The sequence below is a fragment of the Pipistrellus kuhlii genome, unplaced genomic scaffold (genome assembly GCF_014108245.1).
Source record: "Pipistrellus kuhlii isolate mPipKuh1 unplaced genomic scaffold, mPipKuh1.p scaffold_m20_p_26, whole genome shotgun sequence".
Lineage (NCBI taxonomy): Eukaryota > Metazoa > Chordata > Mammalia > Chiroptera > Vespertilionidae > Pipistrellus > Pipistrellus kuhlii.
The window spans coordinates 5943315-5967367 of NW_023425525.1; the positions used below are offsets into that span (position 1 = coordinate 5943315).

Here is a 24053-nt window from a genome sequence, read left to right on the forward strand (position 1 = left end):
AGAAGTGTCTGCATTCACACAGGTCAATGGGCTCCTGGATCCATAAAGATCCATTGAAGGCATTAAATGTATTTTCATGTTGGATGGAAATCAGAACAGAAAGAGTAGAGGAGTTAAAATAATATCAACAGAGAAGAAATAGCTCATGATAACAGACACCTTATTAAAGCTCAATGGGTAGTAAAACAGGGCAAGAAAAGATATATCGAGAACAATTTTAAACTAAAGGAGCTACTCCTATGTAAAATCCAAATGTTGGCCCAAATATAAAGAGCATTAGTTTATATTTCATTTATTTTTATCATCCAAAGGACAACTTTACAAAATTCCAGTTGATAAAATTCAAGCCAATATTAAACTTTAATTTTTATTTTTTAACTATGAAACATATAATTGCATGATACAGGTTTACTTCTTTTTTAAAAAAAAAATCAAATGTTTAAATGCAGGAAATTTTAAAAACAGGGAATAGACCTCGCTGTGTTGGCTCAGTGGATAGTGTCAGCCCATGGACAGAGGATCCAGGTTCAATTCCAGTTGGGAGCACAAGGCCGGGTTGCAGGCTCGATCCCCAATAGGAGGTGTGCAGGAGGCAGCTGATCAATGATTCTCTCATCACTGATGTTTCTCTCTCTCTCTCTCTCCCTCTCCTTTTCTCTCTGAAATCAATAAAAATATTTTAAAAGGAAAAAAATAGGGAATAATTATCACAAAAATAATCCCTTCTTTTATAAAACAGGATCGACTAACAAGTTCTCTTAAAAGTTACCTCCTGGTTACATTTAAAATGTAACTTGGTTTATAAAATTTTGTCTTAATATAACTCTATAATGCCTATATACCTTTTTTTTTGTTTGCTTGTTTTTGTTTTTATTTTGTTTTGCTCAAGTATAAATTCCCCAACCAAGGAATAGAGCCATTAGAATTTCACAATTATCCACATTTTTATTATATTCCCATTAGGAGCCCAGCGCACGCTGCCCACCCTCAAATTGATGGTCCAGCCCTGCCTCCCTCTCCAGTCCTTCAGCAGCCGGGACCACTGCTGACCAGGCCCTCCCCAGCGCAGGTGCGGAGGCCCCTGCAGCCCTGCCCCTGACACTGCACACGCAACCTCCTCCTGTCTGATGGACCCGTTACAACATCCCGGTTAATTAGCATATTTCTCTATTATATACTATATAGATCTTTCTGACAAAATAATCCAATTAATGGTTCTCTGGTATTTTAATCAAATTCATATGCTATTGTGTTTTTTGTTGTTGTTGTTGTTTGCTTTCCTGTTTTCTAGCAGAGAGGGACAGCTAAATACAATCCACCCAAATAAAAAAGAAACAGATCACTGGAATTTAACATAGGTGGTGACATTTGTGAACCACCTCATTAAACTGCTTGCCATATTTATAGTAAAAAGTTGAATATCAAATCATATGAGAGTTACTAATTCATCTTTCAGTTACTCACAGTATGACATGATTAAGTGAAATATCATCTAACACAACTTACACTACCTATGTTCAAACATGGGGTAAAATTCCAGAGAAAATATACACTAAAACTTAGTGTAAGTTAATCATCCAATCCCTTAGACATTTTGTGACAAGAGCCAAGAGCTAACTATTCAGGCACTTTTTCTTACAACCATCCTATGAGATGCTACAATTATTACTATTTTTATAAATTAAGTAATTAACGTTTAGAGGGAAAATATTTTTTCCAAAGTCATAGTGTCAAACTATTGATAGTATTGAAACTAGGTATGTCATACTATCATCTGTGCACTTAACCATGACAATAAAATTTGATACTACAAGTATATATGATCTGCTTCGAAGATTGTTTAAGTTGTTTAAGTTGCTGGAACAAACACATGATACCTGAATTACAAGGAGGAAAATAATTAGATAATAAAACAAAGAAAAAAGAAAATCCTAAGAACAAATCAGAATTCAAATGAATGTCAAAGAAAACTATCGAGATAAAATGTATCCCCATATCTATATAATCATCGTAAGGAATGAAAGTAATTAATGGCTCCTAAAATTGTATAAATTAGGATCATATGTTTAGAAGCAAAAGCAGCAATTCTGGTTTACCTGTGAGGAAAGTTGGGGCAGATGTCTCTACTCTGAACTACTCTGAACCTCCTAATCTATCTACTTCTACAATCTCTGGCAAGTCTTATCTTTCTCATGACATTCAACATGTTTAGGCAAATAAATCAATGGTTCTTTATATCTCTATTCCATATCTCAGACTCCCTCTTAAATATCTTTGAATTTCTCAATACATCTTTAAGTTCAAGAGACTTGATCTTTCTTATCCACGTTCCCATTTTCTTCACAGATGGAGAAAAGAATCTAAGTGTCAGGGTTTACCTTAGGCATAATCATGGAGTCAAGTTGGTTCTCCCTCATGTTCCCTCTAGGTACCTATCCTCCCTGTCCCTACCCATTAAGGTGACCAATGAGTCTTCAGTCAGATCGTCTCAGACCTGTCCTCCCTGTCTCTCTTCAATTCCAGCTCCTCTTCCCCAATTAACTAAATTTCTACTTGGTAATGGTGCATTCCTGACAACCTTTAACTCTACTTGCTTAATCTGATAAACTAACATTTGTCAGGTATTTAATAATAATTAGTAATTAATCTGATACTTTCTTTGCTATCTCTGATCTTTATTTTTTATTTCTATGGTGATAGCTTATTCATTATCACCTTTGTTAAATATGGCAACAGATTACTGAAATAATAAATACATGTCAATTGGTTTTCAACTACCGAACTGTCTCTATATTGAGATAGAACTAGAATTGTTTTCTGAGGAAAATTTGATCTGCCTCTGGGCCAAATTCCTTAGCTCACTTTCACATACAGGTGTGTTGGTCTTCTATGTTGGCACATACCCATGATAAGCTCCCCATCATCTTAAGATAACATCAACCCTATAAGTAGCAACAGAATGCTCCAAGTAATAATCAAGCAATGTAACCTAAATTTCTCCACTTCAAAAAAATTTTTTGTACGTAGCTGACGAATGTATAGCTTAGCTATTTTTCTAAATCATAGGCTAAAATCTAAATCTCTCCAGTCACCAAAAATAATATGTGAAGGAGACCAGGACTGGGAAGTAACAGTAGTACGGGATGCAAATTGGAAAGAGATGATGCATCTAAAAGGGAATGATAAATATAATATGAACTAGCGTTGCCAGAGAACTTATAAATTTTAATTTTTCTGGATTGATGTAAATTTTCAAAAAATAAATACTGATTTGGCCAAAATACACCTATAAGCCAAATTTATAACTTGTGACCTCTACTCTCTGCACTTCTCATGCTATCTTAATTTTAACCCAATCCATCAGAGAGTTGTGTATCTAAACCAGGGGTTGGCAAACTTTTTCAGAAAAGGATCAGATAGAAAACATTACAGGCATTGCAGGCAGGACATTTGTTCTCTATCACAACTATTTACTGTTGCTGTTGTAGCAAAAAAAATAAATAAATAATATTATATATATACATACATATATATATCCATAGGCAATGTGTAGACAAATGGGTGTGGCTGTGTTCTGATAGTTTTTATAAAAACAACAGCATTGGTCTACGGGCTGTTATTTTGGCCCCACACTAAATGACTTGCTCTAAACTGTGTTTTGGCATGATGCTACATACCTATGTTGATGTATCTTTTAAGAAAGAACTCCAAAGAGTTGTTGAATGTACTCTTGAGAGGATTTTATTTATCACATCACATGATATCCTTCTCTGGACTTCCTAATCTATTTCCTTTTTTTAGCCTCCTTGAAATTCTCCTAGGCCTCACTACTACCAAGAGGTATACTTCTTTTGAGTATTTCATTTATTTGATATCAAAGATACTATAAATCGTGCAGCTGATCAGTTTTCCCCTTTGCACTGGCTGGTAGAAAGCTCAGGCAAATTGGTGGTTGATCTCCAGCAAAAGTCTAGAATATTTTTGAGATACAAATATTAATACATTGTTTAAAAAAGAGAGAGATTAAAAAATAGGATAGCCAAACAACAAACAGGTTTAAAAAAATTAAAATTTCACTAACTGCAAAATCAGCCTTTAAGAAAGGTTTGGAGATTTAAAAAAATAAAAGTTAACAGAGGCTTTGTAACAACATTTTTTTTTTTGACTCAAGGTCTTCTCTCTATAAATCAATTCAAAATTCAGCAAGCTAACTCATGATTTTAACCTCGCTATAATGACATTGCTCTCCTCTATTCAACCTAAAATACCCACTGTGATTATATCTGAAAATATTATCTCCCCCAGCCCTGAATTTTCCTAACTCCCTATATATGCTTTTATAATGCCCAAGCTTAGCCATACTTTTATAATATACTACCTTGTAATTTATGTCTGTTTTTACCTACCCTGAATTGTTTCTTTGTATCAGTAACAGTACATACCTATTTTCCTTTGAGAATGACACCTCTCCCAATTTCCATGTGGTTCAGGTGGGACTGACCTCAAGCCCGACCTTTGCCCAACCCTTTTTGGGCATATGACCCAGTCCTGGCCAATTAGAACACCACTCCCAGCCCCCTAACCCGCTTTCTCTGCCCAGACCATCGTAAGTGATTCAGAATAAGTACATGACCACGTCAAGGACTTTTGCTACAACCATCAAGAGTCATCTTTCCATGGGGGTTGCTAAGTTGGTAGAAAATACCTAAGAAGCTGCTGGTGGCCGGCCGCTGGTTGGTGGCCATCTTAAAGGAAGCGACACATAGGAAAGCAGGATGTGAGTGGGACTATTCTTTACAGTTTGAACACCCACCTGCATCCAGGTGGGCATGAAGGAAAAGTCTAACTCTCATAGCAAACCAGCAAATTCCCCTTCTGCTTTTCGCTTAAGGCCGTTGGAGCTGCGGTTCTTTTCTGTGCCATACTCAGGCAGAGTCCTAACCTAAACATCCCCCTCGCAACCTGTCCCAGAAATCTGAAATGCTGTGACCTCCACATTTCACCTATCAGCAGCCTTCTCTGTTCTCCTGGCTCAAATGCCACCTCCATTAAACTCTTAATTCATCTAGCACTTTGCCTAAAACATCAACACTGCTACCCTTTCTCACTATATATATTACACGTTTTAAAAAATCAATTCTTTATCTCCTATAAGACATATGTTCTTTTAGGGAAGAAATCCTATTCTAAACATATTAGAGGTTTATAAATAGCATATATACATTCCAGGACACAGAGCCCAGGATACCAATACCAAAACAAGTCTCAGGCAATGAAAGAAATACCTGTGTATTTCTTTTTCCCCATGATAAGACACTACTATTTTTATATTAAAATAGTATTTTCATTAACCTCATTTGGTATGAAAGAAAGTGATGGGAATGTTCAAAATAGTAAAGCTTACAGGTGGCAAGGAGTTTTAGCAGTCATTTAAACATAATCACAGAAAAGCGTGTCTCAGAGATGAAATTACTTTTCTGATAGAGTTTTTTAAGTATAACACGTTCTGTTTCTGCTTTTTAGACACGAAAAAGAACTAGATGGCATTCAAATTATATTAACCTTTTCTCTAGGTCAGTGATTTTCAACCTTTTTCAAGCCATGGCACACATAAACTAATTACTAAAATTCTTTGGCACAACAAAAAAACTGACAAAAATAGGTCTAATTCTAATGGATTTACAAAAAAAATAGTAATAGTAATTATTTACCCTTTTTGCTTCAAAATAACTTTTTAAAAAATCAGGTGCCAATACTAGTGTATAAGAATTTCTGGTACCAATAATTAACCAGACACAACCTTATTATGTGACATGATCAATAAGATGCAACTCTATTTTATGACCTACATATTTAGGGTTCAAGACAGGGCATTTAGATGACTGTTGTTGTGTTGGCTGTTGTCATTTTTTCACGTGACAATCTAAGGGGAAAGAGGTCAGGTGTCATATGTTTTAAAGATTCCCACAGCACGCTGCCTGAAAATCACTGCTCTGGATATTCTGAATGAAAAGCTTTGAGGCTGCTCTATTGCTCCATAGCACCCAAACTCAGAGACTGCTCTCAGAACCGTCATATGAAAATATAATTAAATAGCTGATAATGACATTGGGACCTGAACGCAAATTTGACAAGAAATACGGATTTAGAATCACTAAAATTTCTCCATATGCAAATGAACTTGATATTTAAATTAAAACATGACTAACATCACTATGACTGATGATACACAGTAAAATACATACCCACTTCCCAAATCCTATCCATTCTTCCTCAGATGCACCCTTTCCTTTTCAGCATTGTTTTCCCCATCCTGGTTGAGTTTCTGATTACTCCACATTTGGCGTAAGGAGTGGTCACGTATCTCACAAACTAAATGCTTCCACCCACTTCAATCCATCTGCATCACTCACCAGCTAAATATTTCTAACATACTTTTCATCACAACATTCTCTTGCTCAAAAGTCTAAAACGAATACTCTTTTGCTTACTAAATCAACTCCTTATGACACGATTTAAAGTTTTCAATATTTAAATTCTACCTTGCTTAAAATAATGGAATTCTTTTTAAAAACAGAAACCAATCAATAAAGGCCGGAATAATTCATTGTCAGAGTCATGACCTGAAGCTGGAGCTAGTGCTTTTTACATGCTTCTCCTGTCAATCTTCACACACACACACACACACACACACACACACACACACACACACCGGTCTTCTTCAATCTTCTCAAACTATGGCCATTTCCCCTTCCAGTTCCTTTGGTTCCCATTCCCTCAGTTTAGATAAAAAGCATTCTCCCCTCCACTTTTACGAATTAAAATTCTACCCATCCTTGTTAAGTTCTAGTTCAAACTGCAATTTCTTCCAGAAGACATTCAGTAACAGAAGAGGTCCTTCCTTTCCTGACTTCCTAGAGTATTTCATGTTCATGGTACACATTTTGTATTTGATCAAAGTTTATAAGACTTCCTATTATTAGTTATGCATATCTGTACCCGCAATAAAATCGTAATACTTTTGGGGTGAGGGATAGTTGTTTTCTATTGCTTACAGCATCTGGGTTCTTCTGGAAAGCTAGCATTCAGCCTATAGCTAAGGCTTGATTAACATTCTTATTTGGATTTCTTTGACCTATAGCCAGGAAGAGAGCTATTCCCCAAAGATGATTCCAACAGATAACTGGAATAGTTGTGAAATAGTTGTGAGAATGCTTTAGGATAAAGCATTCCCTTGGTATCACTAAAAAAGGAACAGGGCCCTAGCTAGTGTTGCTCAGTAGTTAGAGCACCGGCCCCTTGAACCAAAGGGTTTGATTCCCAGTCAAGGGCACTTACCCCTCTCTACCTTCCTCTCTCTCTAGAAATCAATGGGGGAAACATCCTTGAGTAAAAATTTTAAAAAGAAGGAGAAAAAGAAAAGAAGAAACCCAGACTGAGTACCAACCTTTCTTCTTAAAAGTCCCTTGACATTTTTTTGGTTTTTTTTTAAAGAATAAAATCTTAACACTGGTAATCAAAAGAGAGTACCTTCAAAGGGTCAAAACCTCTGAGTAATTCCTAGCAGCTGGATGGCAGATGAGACTGGAGTGACAAAGATAAGGCAGAGGACACAAAGCCCAGGAGGGTATGTGTTAGTTTCCCAAAAAGCCTGGGAAATGGGCAGCAGTTAGAGGACTGTGAGGAGGGTGACATGGAAACACTGCCATCAGAGCAGCTGGAACAGCTGGGTCCGACCTGCAGAGCAGCTGGCAATGAAGGCATTTGTGCTCGAACTGGCTCCCGAACTCCCCTCTCAATCAAGTGCACTAGCCATCTGAGGAGGGCTCCAGGTGGAGAAGCTAAGCAGAGTTTCAGATAGTTCTAGATTTCCCCCATCCCTACCCCACAAAGACGAAGGGGTTAAAAACCTGTGTTTAGGAATGAAACCCCTGAGGACCCTCCTACTTATTTTGACAACTGTGAGATTCCAGCCTTGGAGGCAGGCTACCTCCAAGCAAGCCTTGCCCACTGCTCTCACAATGCCCAATCAGACCTCCCATTCAAAGCAAAACCTTCCAGGATAATAGACATTCAAAACAAAGGAACCCCACACAAGCTACCTACATACACTATCCAACCGGGTCCTTCGCTCATGAACAGTGATAGCCGAGGCTCTTCAGACATTTGGGGAAAACCAATAAACATGAATGGAAAAAAATCAATGTTTAAAATTCAACTTGTAGACAGAGCATAGTCAACTTACAGTTAGAGCACCCAATATAAGTATCATAGGCCTTAACAATGAAAACATCATTTGATGAAATAGGAACTGAGGAGGGGGAAGAGAGATGGAAGGATGGTTAGGTGCACAAATTTGCATATATTTTATTACAGACTCATGGGCACTGTCTGAGGTTGGCACATTACAAAACAAGAAGAATATTATTTAAGCCCAAAGCAAACACACACACACACACACACACACAAATAAATAAATAAATAAATAAATAAATAAATAAATAAATAAAATAACAAAAAATTGGAAGACAGAAGTGGGAGAGGAGGTATGAGGAACCATCCATCCATCATAGAGGAAGTCAACATACTATTCAAGGTTCATCAGACAAGAACTAAAAGTAAAGTGGCTCTAGTTACTATGGTAACTAAGAAGACACTGTGACAAGTGGCTGCCTCTGGGAAATAGACCTAGGGGTTGAGGTGGAGTGGAAAAGAGGCTTTTACTATTTATTAAAAATTTTATGTTTTTTTTTTAACTTTTTAACCACATGCATGTCTCTTGTAGTTAGAAAGAGAGACGGCCTGAGTTTTAGTAGCATGGCACGGAGGACCAAAGGAACTGCAGTCCGCTGTTGATGAGTTAGATATCTTAGTTAAGACACCAAAACGTTTCTGAAGAAGTTTCTACATCAAAATAGGGAAAATGTCTCCCTCCCAGAGTAGTTTTGAGCCAGTTAAAGAAAAACAATCTGACTCTGAAAGAATGTGGTTAAGAGCCAGACTTATTTCTCAATGAATATTAATTAAAGATTGTTTTAATCCCGTAAAGATGCCACCACCACAACCAGCACAGCCATCTTGTCTCAGGGGATGGAAGCTCTCCTTGGAATCCTGTGCCAGGCTAGCATGCCTTCCTCTATAATCAAATGAGTCTGTCCAGTGTCTTAAAGAACGTTTGCTTTTCAATTTTCAAGCTCTAAATTTGCACTTTGGTCAAACTGGATTGAGGTCACAAAGAGTAGACACTGCTGAAAACAGGAAGTTACACATTGCAATTTTTCCCAACACTGCAGGCCAAATCCATATATATATTGAGAAAGATAAATGTGTCTAAATGTGTCTAAATCTTAGGAGATATGGTGTTCTGTGACAGCCAAAATCATTTTACCACTGGCCTGGTGCTGGTCCTAAAGATCTGTGATGGGGGGGCTTGAGCTCCCCCGGGTTAAGCAATAACTTATCAGAGCCTTTCCAATGTTCTTGGCTCAGAGTTCGATTTGAGAGGGAAGAGGCTCTGAAAATGGGTCAAAAATGGAACTGGCCACAGAGAGCAATCTCAGGAAGAGGCCCTGTGCAGCCGAGGAAGTTACAGTGGTAGGGTGTGAAGGGACCACAGAAGAAGATTGGAAGTGAAGGTAGGTGAACACATAGAAGAATATTTTTTACCTGCTTCACGGCCTGAGGCCATGCCTGGTCACCCCTTTGCACATGCAGCCCAAATGCAGCAGCATGGTCTGGCTCACCCTTCTTTCTAGCTGCAAAGGTCAGTATGATAGATACCGCTAGAACAGAGCTTCTCATGCTTTAATATGTACCTAGGGATCTTGTTAAAATGCTAATTCAGATTCAGTAGGTCTTGGGTGGGAACAGAGATTCAGCATTTCTAACAGGCTCCCAGGCCACACTGGTGCTGTTGGGTCTGCCAACACACTGGGGTGGAAAAGGACAAGCAAAGACCTTCCTGTCCAATGCAACATCCACCACTCTGAACCCTGGCTCTCAACACCCCTGAACCAAAGGCAACGGTATCCCAGCTGGGGAAGAGGCAGCATATAATGGTTCTGAAAGCAGAGCGTGACCCTCAGAGTCAGATAAAATTCCAGTTCTGCCACTTAGTGGACAAATCATTTAAACTTCGCTATCCCTGAGATTCCCTAATTGTCAAATAGTGATAATATCTGCCTCACAGAAAGACTGCCAAGAATAAAAATAAATAATGTAGCAGAGCACTTAGCTTGCTGCCTCCACTAGATGGTCTCTTTGCCTTAACTCATCCTACGTTTAAACCACCAGGACAATCTCTCTCAAATTTGCATTCATCACATCAGTATATTGCTTCAGGAATAGCTTAGTGACTATGAAACCAAAGGTCAACTCTTTAATTTCACTAGGTAGTCAGCTCCCACTGCCAATCACACCTTTCCCCCTCACTCCCCTTCTACTCCTTCCTGTTCAGCATTACTTCCCATTATTATCTTCCCCAGACAAATCACCTCTGTGCCACCATTAAATGTACTAATTCTGAAATGTGGTCACAAGCACCTCGGGTTCTAGTGAACTTCTAAGCAATCACCTGGTGCAAACTTCATTTCACAAAATAAAAATCCAGAGAGGTTAAGTGTCTCGGCCTTCACAACAAAATTATTGCCAATTAGTATGAAAATCTGGTTTCTGGATTTCCCTTCCAAATGTTTTTTCCTGTATCTTTTCTCACTTTCTCTCCAGCAAAACTCAGGAACCATGGAAAACTCAATTAAATAAAAGATCCCTCCAGTTCTAGCAGGTGTGGCTCAGTGACTGACCCATGACCCAGGAGGTCTCTGTTTGATTTCCAATGCGGGAACATGCCCAGTTGCAGGCTTGATCCCTAGTAGGAGAATGCAGGAGGCAGTTGGTCAATGATTCTCATAATTGGTATTTCTTTCTCTCCATCTCCCTTCCTCTCTCTAAAATCATTAAAAAAAATATTTAGAAAACAGAAGGTCCTTCCTCCACAATTTACTCCATAACCTCTTAGAATGAAACATAAAGTTTGTGCTTTGGTTTATTCAACGTGTTGCCATAACATACAATTGACCGGGTCAACAAATTAAGGAAGAACATGAATGAAGCCAATTACATTTGCCTTGGTATAGATCAAATCAATTAAATACTATAGTACATACTACTGTTTTTGGAGTCTGCCTTACTAGAACTTAGATTGCTGATTATCTTCTCTTTCTGTCTAGATTACACGTCTCTTGAAAATAAGAACTCTGTCGTATTCATCTTTGAATTCCCACTGTCCTATATTGCGCTCTGCTTCATGTACTATGTAAATAACTGCTAATTTACTGTATTAAAGATGCATTATTTTTCATAATGTTGAGTTTTTATTACCTTTGCAACATTTTTTATCTAACCCACTTTGTTACAGTCTTATTTGCATACATTGTTTAATTCAATGGCATAAAACTTAGAAAGATGATTCTCAATGGTTATATGTTTTTATTTATTCATATATACCTTTGTATCATAAACACTTTTCACATCTGTGTACTTTATACCTCCAATCACACAATATATATCTTGAGTGTTAAAAACATGTCTTCTACTTTTATCATTTCTCCAAACTATAACCTGTCACTTTTACCAAAGTACTTGAAGCTATGCTATACACATTACGGAAGGGCTAAAGCAATCATTGTTCTTATACTGCTATAACACACAAGCTAGCAGTTGGCATATTGAAATAACTAAAATAGATTTTAAAAAAACACACAAGTGCAACAGTAATATATGCCATATACTTTAAGATACGTGCAAGTTGCAAACTAATCTAAATTATCAGAAAAAACACACAAATATATTATTTTAATTATCAACAACCACATGATACTATACTAAAAGACACCCTAATTGGTAAGTTATTGAAAGAACCTTTTTTCCTGGTTTTAAAGATTGTTTCAAATTCTGCTGGAACCCAGAGAAAAGTAAAGCATATCTATCGTTTGGCTTTTACAAGAAGTGATTTGTGTTACATCTAATTTTATATATATATAAAAAATCTTTCTCAAAAGCTTGATGTGTAAAGTGTAAAAATTTACATATTAAATTTATGTGTGGATGGGTTTACAGCTAAATTTGTTTTAGAGACATTAAGTGAGTTCATTATTTATAGGCATCCTGGAGATAATTCTTTTTAAAGCACTCCTTTGAAATAAGAGATTTATATGTTTTATAAATCAAAATTTCTATATACTGAATTTTCTTAAAGAAAAGTATGCCCAAAGGAGAAAAATCACTATTTACTCTTATAAATTATGATCAAAACACTTTTTTTCTTAAACTCCTAACTTTAAAAAATAGTTCCATCCCTAAACCAATATTTTTTCATATAAACCCATGTCCTTGAAATGCACAGTTTTCAGTAACCTATGTTACTATTTGGGAATTCTTAGTTAGGAAGATACCAGGACAATCAACGACTGTTTATCACCCCCAATAAATTCAGTACAAATAAAAAAATTAAAAAATAAATGACTGTTCTATCTCCTTAGCTTCATTTTAGCCTTGCTGTATTCACACCCTAGAGGTTCCGGATTCTGATCCACAAAGTGATTATGGTCTAGCACAGAATCAGATTTGTAACCAATGTCCAGTGGGATCCTTGAACCCATCATCGCCAGGCAGAGCAGATATGTCTTCTGGCTCACTACGCCCATTCCCCTCACCTCAGGGACCCTCCACGGTGCTATGTGGTTAGAAGCTTTCTTTCACAAATGATGGAAACGGATGAAAAATAATTTCAGAATAGAAAAAAAAATGGACGCCCAAGTCATTATGTAGCATCTAATGGTTACCCTGCATCCACCACCTTGGTGCCCAAACACACATTCTAACATGTATACACTAAGGGATATTCTTTCTGTCAGGTTTTAAGTTTCATTATCTTTAATTTTTATCTGTTTACTGATATGTACCATTTATATTAATATTTCAATATATCCAGACACACAATAGCATAAAACTTCTAGTGGTGATCTATAATAGTATAGAACCCATTATGATTTGTTTTAAATTTTCTAGAACAAATAAAGCACAAAGCTAATAAAATGACATTGCTAATAAGTATGATTTTAAATAAATGTTACCATATCAAAACGAAACTAACAGCAGTCATGCCATCATCGATAAATAAAATACAGACTCTTCCTCTTTTTCTTAAAAGGTAATTTAGCATGTCATTTTCTCTCTCTCTCTCTCTCTCTCTCTCTCTCTCTCTCTCTCTTTTTTTTTTTTTTTTTTTTTTTTTTTTGCTACTGGTCTTTAAAATGCATTTTTCCTCAAAAAAATATAAATAAAAAGCATGTCCAAAGAGAGAGAAGAAAAAATTGCAAAATACAATATTTTTTAAGCTTGTACCTGTACAAATCTGTCACCATCTATGTTACAATTCTAGTCATCAATAAGGTACTTTTTTCAATGCACCGCTCAAAAATCAATTATATCAACTCTTTTGTATAGAGAAGCAGCACACCTTTCAGGCAACTAGTATTAATGAGTAGACATGACTATAGAATCTCCATCTATTTCTCTGACAAAGCCGTGGCTACTCTAGTCTCTCATTGAAATTCCATTAATCTGGTGTACCAAGGTCCAATGCGAAAATCAAAACTCCATCTAACCCTTTATCAGCTCACAATAACCTACAAGTGAACTCTGCCTGTTAGCATGCAGCAAGTTATGATTTTGCTATCAATCAGGCAGTGGGCCAATAAAAAAAAAAAAAAAAGCAGGCTGGAAACAACATGTCTGGCCGGGTAGGGAGACTTTGTTTTTGTCTTCTGTGTTCATCCCCTTTCAATTTCTATAGGGTGTCTGGACCTTGTGAGATTATGCATTATCCTCCTTGGCTGTGATTTAATTGCTACCAGCAATCAAGTCGAAGCATCACTGAAGTGTGCTTGAATTTCATTAGAAGATATAACTTATGCTACTTTCCTACAGTACCTAATAAACCATAAAGAAACCAAAACACATATGGCTTGAGGGAATAACTGGAAAATTAGGTAGCCATTTGGGAACTGAGTGAACTTTTGAACCAGAGAAACGGAGAAAAAGAAATATTAAAGGAAAAGACAGACTTAGAATGCACACAGAGATGTGCAGGTTTGACCTTTTGGTGCCTTGAAAATTACATTAGCATTATGAAAAATACATATCATGTTTAGAGTTTATCATCCATCAGAGTTCAGATATTTTGTTAGTGCCTACCATAAGGTAAAAGTCAAAAGGACAAAACAACAATATGATTTGACAAAGGGCCTTTTGGTGACCTGTGCTAATTTAGTTATACTTATTGTTAAATGCATTATCTTTTCATAATTAATATATCATTAGGCTGAGATCACATAATGAAGGAAAATTTATTCAGCAAAGGAAAGAGAACACATACACATCCAAGTTGCAGAGAGAAAAACTGATATGACTAGAAGATATTTTAGAATGAAAATAAAAGTGCAAGTGGTAGTTTTAAATTTAATTTATATTAGTCTCAGAAGAAAATGTAAAATATCAAAAGGTATTATTTATATACAAAAAATGAATAATACTAAAAGTTAAATTTTAATTCTGCTTAAGACTAGCTTACATAAACAATAATGAAAATGCACAAATATTTAATAAGAAATTTAGTGTTATAAATATGTTATTAAATAATATTCAAATATTGGTAAAGTAACCTTTTAACAAAAAAGTTTTATATTATCAATGTATTTCCTGTTTCTTTGGTTATGAAATAAACATAATAACTTACTCATAAAAAAGAAAACACAATAATTATGTAAATGCTCTATAATAAGGAAATTAATAAAAATTTACTTTTTCTAACAAAAGCACTCATAGATATTTATTTGTTGGATTTCTTAGGTTTTTAAGAATATTTTTAAGAATGCATATAAGTTCCCCTTATACATCAAAATATTTATACTGTTTTGAGAAATCCTGAGTGTATATATTCTATGAATATTCCATGTGTGCATGTATATACATATATATGTACATGTTTATGTGTGTGCATATATATATATATATATATATATATATATCCTCATGAGTAAAAATATTCTGCCTTTGTATATGTATGCATACACACAGACACATCACATACTCATTTCTATCCATATTTTACAGAGAAGCAAAACAAATCATTGTAATGTGCCTGGAAAATAGTTCAACTCAAACAATAATTCATCATTTTGCCTGAAAGTATTATTTTATCAATTATAAAACATTTTCTAGCAGAAATGCCTTTGGAAATCAGGTTAGAAAGGGTGATGCTCTCTTTCGGATAGCAAGTGTGACCGAAGAGCAGGGAGCGTCCTTTTAAAAAGTAGATAGAAAATAAAAAGGGGGGGAAACCCCTTTCAAAATAGAAATTAAGTGTTTACCAAAATGTAAAATTCAACATAAAACGGATATGATTATTATTGCTACACACTGTACAAAGTTCTGAATCTAAAGAAAAGCTTGTGCTGTTCTGAATCAGTGGTTAGAATGTTTATCACTTATGCATGTACTTGACTTATCCCTGTTCTGCAATAGACATAATTTTATACCTCATAAAAGCAATTTATGTTTCCAAAGGGAATAATCTGGATACCATAAAATGTGGAGTGCTCTGTTGCAGGAAGCATATTTTCATTCAGCAATTGTATTTAGAGATGGAACTGCACAGTTTGATCATCATAGAGTGGCAGAAGGCATTACTCATTTCTATGTCTCTGCGAAACTTTGAGTGCCACAAATTAATATGCATGGCTAATTTATCGATACACATTCTTAATTTATAACTACATATCACCCTGGCGAGATCTCTTTAATACAAATGCACTCAACTGGCTATAACAGAGAAAGCACACACTACATGAAAAACAAGTTTCATAATTTTGGCAAGTTTTTAAAAATTACTAAGAGATAAACACTCAATTTTATTGCTAACCCAATTAATACAAAGCGCTATAATATTACCGCATAGTGTGGGGCAGTTTTAGGTGACAATCAGAAAAAATGAAAATGTGTATTAAAAGAAGCATTTGATGAAAACCTGTCTCAATGTGAGAAGGCAATGCAGGGATAATTAATTTAATATTTTATGAACTAATTATATATGACGTTTTCAGGAGGGAAAAGGAAATCAAAAACCTTTTTCATTATTTATAAAATAAATAATACAACAAGCCATTAGCAGCATACTAAAATTAAGCAAGCATCTTATAATATTAAATTAACCAACTAGCTTACTAATAATATTCATATGATGATGCAAGCACTCTTCTCAAGATTCCAGTAAAGAAAATTTCCTAGGAAATGAAGGAACCACATACTTGGGAAAACCACTAGAGAGAGCTCTCTGTTCCTTAAAAGGTTCCGGGAGAGATAACTGAAGCCTGCGCATCCATCTGCTTTCTGACAAGACCACCATCTCTACAGGGCGCATTATTTGGTGTTAGTGTCAAGAGGTATATTCTGTGGGAAAATATCACATACCGTCCGAGGGAGCTTCGTCATCTTTCTCGTATCTCTCTGAGGCCAATGAAATAGTGTCTGCAGCCCCAGAGAAAGGATCATCATATTCGTCCCCATCTTCCGCATCACCTGGAGAAGGATCAGAGAAAACCCTTTTACAATTTCGCCATTTAAATACGTTAGTCAGAAGAGGTAACATTTTCCTATTAAATTCAACCACTGTCATAAAGGAAAAACTAAGAAAACTTTTGAACTGTAAGAACAGGTCCTATTTTAATGTAGATCCACTGTAATTTAGATAAAGTTAAGAGTTTCTGAAGGTCAGCATACATGTGTTTATTTCCGGTACAAAAGGATTCAAGTTTTAAAATTATGATGGTCTCTGCAAAGATGAATAAAAAAGTAAGAAGCAGGGTAAAACAGAGTGTGTGTCCAAAACAATGATGACAAAGACAAAACATGGGAAGCACACAGAAATTATTCAACTTACCATTTACCTATACATATTTTATTAACCAATATCATCCCAAATATTTGAAAATTTTATCATTCAGAGCCACATGAACATTTTTTTGTTTTCATTAAAAAAAAAAACCACAGGAGAACATTAGAATAAATTTTAAAATGGTGAGCTATCACTGAATGAAAATAGAAGTTATCTATCCTGTTTCCCCGAAAATAAGAAAGTGCCTTATATTAATTTTTGCTCCCAAAGATGCGCTAGGTCTTATTTTCAGGGGATGTCTTATTTTTCCATGAAGAATACGGTACACATTTATCGTTAAATGAAAATAAAGGAAATTTATTACCTGTATACGGTACGGTAGGACGGTAGTTGTCAACACAAACCAGACAAACTGTGAATCCTAGAGTATCAAGAATTTACTCATTTATTCAATGACAATCATGTCATCATCTTCTGGAACATCATCATAACAATCCAATTCCTGAATTTCCTGGTGAATTTCTTGTGACTCCGTTTCTTTCAGAATCAGTGGACCAAATCTCTCGTGTTTAGCATAGGGGGGCCTTATTTTCAGGGGGATGCCTTATATTTCACTCAGAAGGAAACCTGTAAGTAGGTCTTATTTTCAGACGATGTCTTATTTTCGGGGAAACACGGTAGTTTGTAAATAAACTTGTTTAAATTTAAAAGATTTATATGAATTTTAAAGCAGCTTTTCCCATACGGAATTCCTGCTCTTGAAAATGCAACTATTTTTTATCTGCTGTAAAATGTTCTAGCCAGTCTTAATGGTCTAGCCAGTTTTCTACAGGATTTCCAAATCCTAGGTTGGTTGGTTTGCTGGTTGGCTAATTTGAAGCCATTTAATCCCCACAATTAAATCTTGTGGGGATTTTTCCCACATACTTATTAGAATGATTTTTTAAAAAGAGGGTTTCAGATATTTGCTACCCCAGTTATATATAAGCACTCATTTTATACCCACATCCAACAGAATGAAAAATACATTCTTAATACAATACTAATTATGTTACCAATTCTAGTTCTCTGTTAACAATTCAAGAGAAAACCAGCTACCTTAGGGGTTAGCCAAAAAGCCTGGTGGAAATCTCTCGGGGAACCCTAAAGCACCTACAGAACTCCTTTAGACCGTGGTTGCTGAAAGATCCAGATTAAAGCTACCAGTCGCTCCAAGGGGTATCTGTATTCTCTGACATCCATTTGTTAGGTAGCAATCTATTTGTCAACATAGTTTTGGTACGGAACATAACCTCTTTCAAGACAAAACTAACAAAGTAATTTTAAAAAATCAATATTCATCTCTATTTCCTTATCATGTTGATATTTCATCAGCATTTATCATCCTAATCCTGAAAGAAAAGATAGGATCTCCCATCAGGACACTAAGAGCAGAATATAGAGAAGACTACTTCTTGCCTTCAGTGATTCACTAAGTGCACATGCATGGTGATGTCTCCTCCCCCGTTAAAATGGCAAGGAGCACATACAGATACTACTCATTCTTCAAACCTTAACTTCTCTTTCTTATAAAATGTTCCACTGAACATCAGTGATCCCTTACAATATTTCTACTTGTGGAAAGAAAGTACTCTGATTTAAAACATGAGGTCAGAAAAAAAACCTCATAAAGTGCTAGTAAAAATATGTGTGAACATGGAATGACAGCTTATGGAATACGTGGCAGTAAAGATCATAAAATTCTCAATTGCTCTTAGTTGCTAGAGTACCTTATATTTTTAATAAAGTGGGGACTTTTATAAGGTGAATTTTCAAAGGATATTTCATATCATTAACTATAAAATAAATCTTGCTGTGGGAAAAATAAAAGTATTAGGATACTTCAAATACATCACCAGAGCTTGCACTCAGCATATTACAAATATAAAAATACAACACTGGAATTAATGAATATGTGGAAAGGATTCTGAAAAATATTTATATGCTTGGGCTTAAGTCTATTAAGCTCTATGTGGAAATAAGCTGAAAAAATAAAACTTTAAAAGTTTTGAAAATCAGGGGGGTGAGGGAAGGTAAAAGAATGTAAGGTGGGGCTAAATGGTGATGGAAGGAGACTTGAGTTGGGTGGTGAACACACAATACAACATACAGATGGTGAATTACAGAGTTGTATATGTGAAACCCATTTATTTTATTAACCAATATCATCCCAATAAATTCAATTTAAAAGAAAGAAAATCAGAATTAATTTATCCTTAAGTAACATACTTTATATATTCTGTGTATGTCCATACACATATACATACATACACATATGCACACACACAACATAAAGATCAATATTAGAGCTATAAATTCAATAATATTAAACATGAGTTATGAATATTCTACACAAAATTGGTCAATGGCATATTAAAGACCTTTGAGGTTTTTGTTTTATTAAAAAAAAAATTTGGCCTATATATATTAATGTGTGTGTGTGTGTGTGAGAGAGAGAGAGAGAGAGAGAGAGAGAGAGAGAGATTGTCTTAAACATACCCATTCTGCAGCTCATCTAAAATGTAACTGTTTTTTTAAATGTGAATTAAGTGTTGCTACTGGACTCATTTCCCCCTCCCCTTTTTTTAAGCTTTCCTTGAAGTAGCTCAGAAAGGAAAGAATAAGGATTTTTGTGGGATCTATACAGGGTTATCCCCTTTTTAGCCTGCATTAAGTTGAAAGGCCACATCATTTTTCAATATAGTCTTCTTCATTTTACTGTTGTTCCAGTGATGATCTATTCCTTTCCCCCCTCCCTAATTATTTTTTCAATCCAATAAAGACCTGTTGCATTATAAGGAGCTTTAATTGAACGCAGGGGTCGCTGTTGAGTAGTGCAATGTGTTTTCCCCCCATGGGCTGAGTATTTGCAGCTATCCCCGTAAAGGAAAATGTTCAACTTGAGTTTGTGTAATAGAAAACTGAACTCCAAAGTAACGAAGGGCATCAGGTAAACAGATCCAATACAATTTACAGACATAATTGAAAGCATTACAGACTAATCAGACATCTAAAAGAAAAGCATCCTCAAATGAAATGTCTCCAGAATCATTAGTTGGCAGCCATGCTATTACAATCACACATAATGTCAGTGGTGCCTTGAGCCTGTGCCAGTGACAACAGCATAAATTTTGCATCTCATTTCAGTGGTCATAAAATTAATGATCAGTTTAAAAATACTTCTTTGTAAAAGTTATTGCACAAAGAAAAGACATGAATGTGTCCCTGTTATGTACTCACAAGGATAATTATGGGGTTGTTGCTCATTAATACTGCTTCTTGTTTCCCTAGAAAAGCATTTGATTTATCCCACAACTTTCAAAAGTTTAATTAATGATACAAAGTTAACAGTCTAAAAAACAATGATCCGAGACTTCCCTTCCCATATTCAGTGGCAACTAAAATATCACAGCAAAACCAAGGCTTAATCGTACCATAGCAACATATTTCTCGGAAAAACATTTTAAATTTATAATAGTTGTGTTCAAATCACTATTATGCCTCCTGTTTTATCCAGCTCACCATCAATTAGCATTTCCCTAAAGGCCTAGATATAACACCCAACAGTAGTAACTAATCAGTCATGATCTCTATCACCATTGAGGTTGATTTAACCAATGTACTGCTTATTTTGTCATATACAGTTTTATTTTAAACACAATAAGGTAAACCTTAAACTAAATAATATACCTAAAAATTACAAAGCATGAAAGATAAATGTGGGGGCAGAGGAGAATTACTTGAGTGAAAACAAATTAATTTCTAATTCTCTACTCAGTTCATTTGTCCAAAGTAATTTCAGAAGTAATAAAATACAACTAAATAGATGAAACTACACGTTTAACTTGTCATTTCTTAAGGGAATCTATAGTTTAATTCTAAAATCTTGGAAAAATTTAGGTCACCACAAATAAGAAGACTCTCTTCATAACTCTTCTACCATAGGAGCGCTAATTTATAGTGTGCAAGTGGGAGGCAGAGTTTTCAAATAAGAACAGCATTTCTCAAGCACTGCCTCTGCCACATACTCCTCCTTCAGACCCCAGCCTCAAACATGCTTACCACATTTGTGCAAAGCCAGAGATGCAGGCGTGGGGGAGGGCTGCAAGTTATCTGCTCAGATTTCACTGAGGCGCTAACTTTCAACAGAACTTACACCAAGTCAGGGAAGGGACAAGAAAAGAAATTACAGGTCACCCAAACTTCTGACTTTTCTGCCTCCTTAAGGATCCCATCAGAACAAAGTAAAATGGATCCTTTCTTCCCTACCAATCCTGCTATTTGAAAAAGTAGTTTATTCCATTAATTAACTTAATAATACCAATGAGGCCAATGAAAATGGCTTTCTAAGTAAATCTATACATATTTAACAATATCAATGGACAAAATTAATTTTTTAATCAGAGGGAAATATTTTTAAAAAGAATAGCTACGGCACCTAAAGGAACTGAAAACAATCAATTCGTGTTTTCTAAAGTCACTAAAATAACTTACGAATATGAAAAATCGTCTCTTGAAGTATTTCTCATGTGACTATCATGCCCTTCTTTTAGTAATTTAAAGTTTCCTTGCCAGCCGGCGTGGCTCAGAGGATAGAGCGTCAGCCTGCGGACTGAAGGGTCCCGGGTTCGATTCCAGTCAAAGGCACATGCAGGCTGGATCCCCAGTGTAAGGCCTGTGGGAGGCAGCCGATCAATGATTCTCTCTCACCATTGATGTTTCCCTTTTCTCCCTTCCCCTTCCTCTCTGAAATCAATAAAAATATATTTTTTAAAAATTTCCTCAAAAACTATTTGAAAACTGAATTATAAATTAAGATTTACTTAAATCCTCTTGATAAATGAAGCTGGATCTGAGAATATAATATTTACTGGACACCTGCTATGTGTCATGCATAGATATCTTCACATTATCTTAATCATTCTATACAGAAAATAATCACACCTAAGTCATCACGGGAGTAGAACAAGACTAACATGAGGGCAAGATACAACTATACGTAAAGTTTTTGTCACACTAATATATATTAGAAAATTATACTTACAACTCAGTCAATAACAGTCTTTACTCAATTATTTCAAGTTATATTTATGAGACCTATGACTTTGTTATGTGACTCAGAACAAATTCTAAAATAATCATAATTCTAGTCTAAAATAATTCTATTATAAAATGAACATATTCCTAGTACATAAAACTTATATTCAGATATACTCTATACTACTGGGCTATATGGCAACTAAAAATAGGAAACCAGGGTTAGCCCATAATTCTGTAATGTTCAATATTTGAAGGACACAAGAACTCTATTCTGGATAGAAGAGGCAATATTTCAAATGAGTGACAGGGACTAGACCAGTGGTCGGCACACTGTGGCTCGCAAGCCACATGCGGCTCTTTGGCCCTTTGAGTGTGGCTCTTCCACAAAATACCATAGCCTGAGTGAGTCTATTTTGAAGAAGTGGCTTTAGAAGAAGTTTAAGCTTAAAAAATTTGGCTCTCAAAGGAAATTTCAATCATTGTACTGTGATATTTGACTCTGCTGACTAATGAGTTTGCCGACCACTGGACTAGACTAAGCAAGATAAGTCCTCATTGCTTAGATTCAAATCTTTCTCATTTACAAGCAAAAGTAAGGAATTTAAAAAACCAACTGATGGTTTATTCTAAAGTCACAATTTGTCAGATCTCCTCAACGGAGAATCTAGACTTCAGGATATGAAAAGATAAAAATGAGGACCTTAAGGAAGTAAAGAAATGAAAAGGGAGTGTTAAGACCACAGCTTGCTATGGAAATGGATATAAATAGCAAATAAAACTTAACTTAATGGACAAGTTTCTTATAATACAAACTATTCTCCTCAAAAAAAAAAATTGGAATTAAAAACAAATCTTACTCTGAGACCTATGCAGCTTAATGTGTCAATTCAAACGGTTTTAAGAACTGAACTACTGATAACAGTCAAGTCTGTACTGTTCGGTCTCACAAGAGGCGGGTAGCATCTACAGTGGAGGGAGGAGGAGATGTGAAGGGTGGTCAGGAAGGGCATTATACCGTTGTGTACCTTGGAGACACAAATAGCTCACTTAGTAGAAATGAATAAACCTGGATGAATTCATGCTACTTCAGAACTCACTACCTGGTCCTTTTTCCCTCCAATAATGATATTAACATGGTATTTAATAATAAAGTACGTGAAACAAACCGGAGTCCAAAGGAAACAAGGAGGAAAACAGCCCCTGTTCACTTCATCGTGACCCCATAGTGACCTGAGAGAAGAGAGGGAGGGAAAGAGAAAGAACAGGAAAACATGAAAGGAATCTGCCCAGCTCACCTTGGATGAAGAAGACCATCCAAAACCCCAAGGGGCATATGGAAGAGAAAAAAGAAAAGCAGCCCTTTCATAACATGCATGGGTGCATGAATGTGCTCCGGTAGAATCTGATCATTAATAAATCCCTATTTTTATTTAAAACGTATCGTGAATAACTACTTTGCAACTATTCAATGTGCACGTCAGTGTACCACTCCTAACAAACTACAGGAATGGTCCTGTTAGAACAAAGCTGGATGTACTTTGGGGTAAGATGGCATAGAATTGCTCAGCTTCTCATATTTCTCCAAGGTATACATCTCATTTATCCACAGGCTCACTTCTAAACTGGCACTCCGGGTGATTAGTTAACTCAGCACAGCAGTATTGAACTACAAATGACTTATTCAGAGGGAAATGATTATGGGGAATCTCTGAATTCTGTGTTATTTGAACTCTTATTCTAGGCTCATTTTTCAGTTTCTATCAAATACTATATAAACCTCCTTTCTCTTTAGAGACCAAGAATGTTTCTCAGTAATGCAATTTTAATATCCACACACCTGAACAAGTCCTAAACCAGAATACCGAAGGGAAAGTTCCTATCCTATTACTGAATCAGATGCAACCAATGACTTCACATTATCATGCTTTCTTAGCTGCAAATTTTCTTAATGTGTAAGTCACCATGAGAGAGTGACAAATAATCCCTAGTACAAAATGTGCTTTTAAGAAGAAAGGCAAAA

The 24053-nt window shown here is 35.7% G+C and overlaps 1 protein-coding gene across 3 annotated transcripts in view; it reads right to left on the minus strand.

Moving 5' to 3' along the window:
- SKAP2 (src kinase associated phosphoprotein 2) overlaps positions 1-24053 on the minus strand; it is a 138046-nt gene that overhangs the window by 101891 nt on the left and 12102 nt on the right. For all 3 annotated transcript variants that reach the window (XR_006742647.1, XM_045587209.1, XM_036453794.2), the window contains exon 4: positions 16531-16638. Coding sequence is in view for 2 of the 3 variants with exons in the window: in XM_045587209.1 (XP_045443165.1) it covers positions 16531-16638 (108 nt within the window). In the remaining variant the exon portion in view is untranslated. The remainder of the gene's footprint in view (positions 1-16530; positions 16639-24053) is intronic.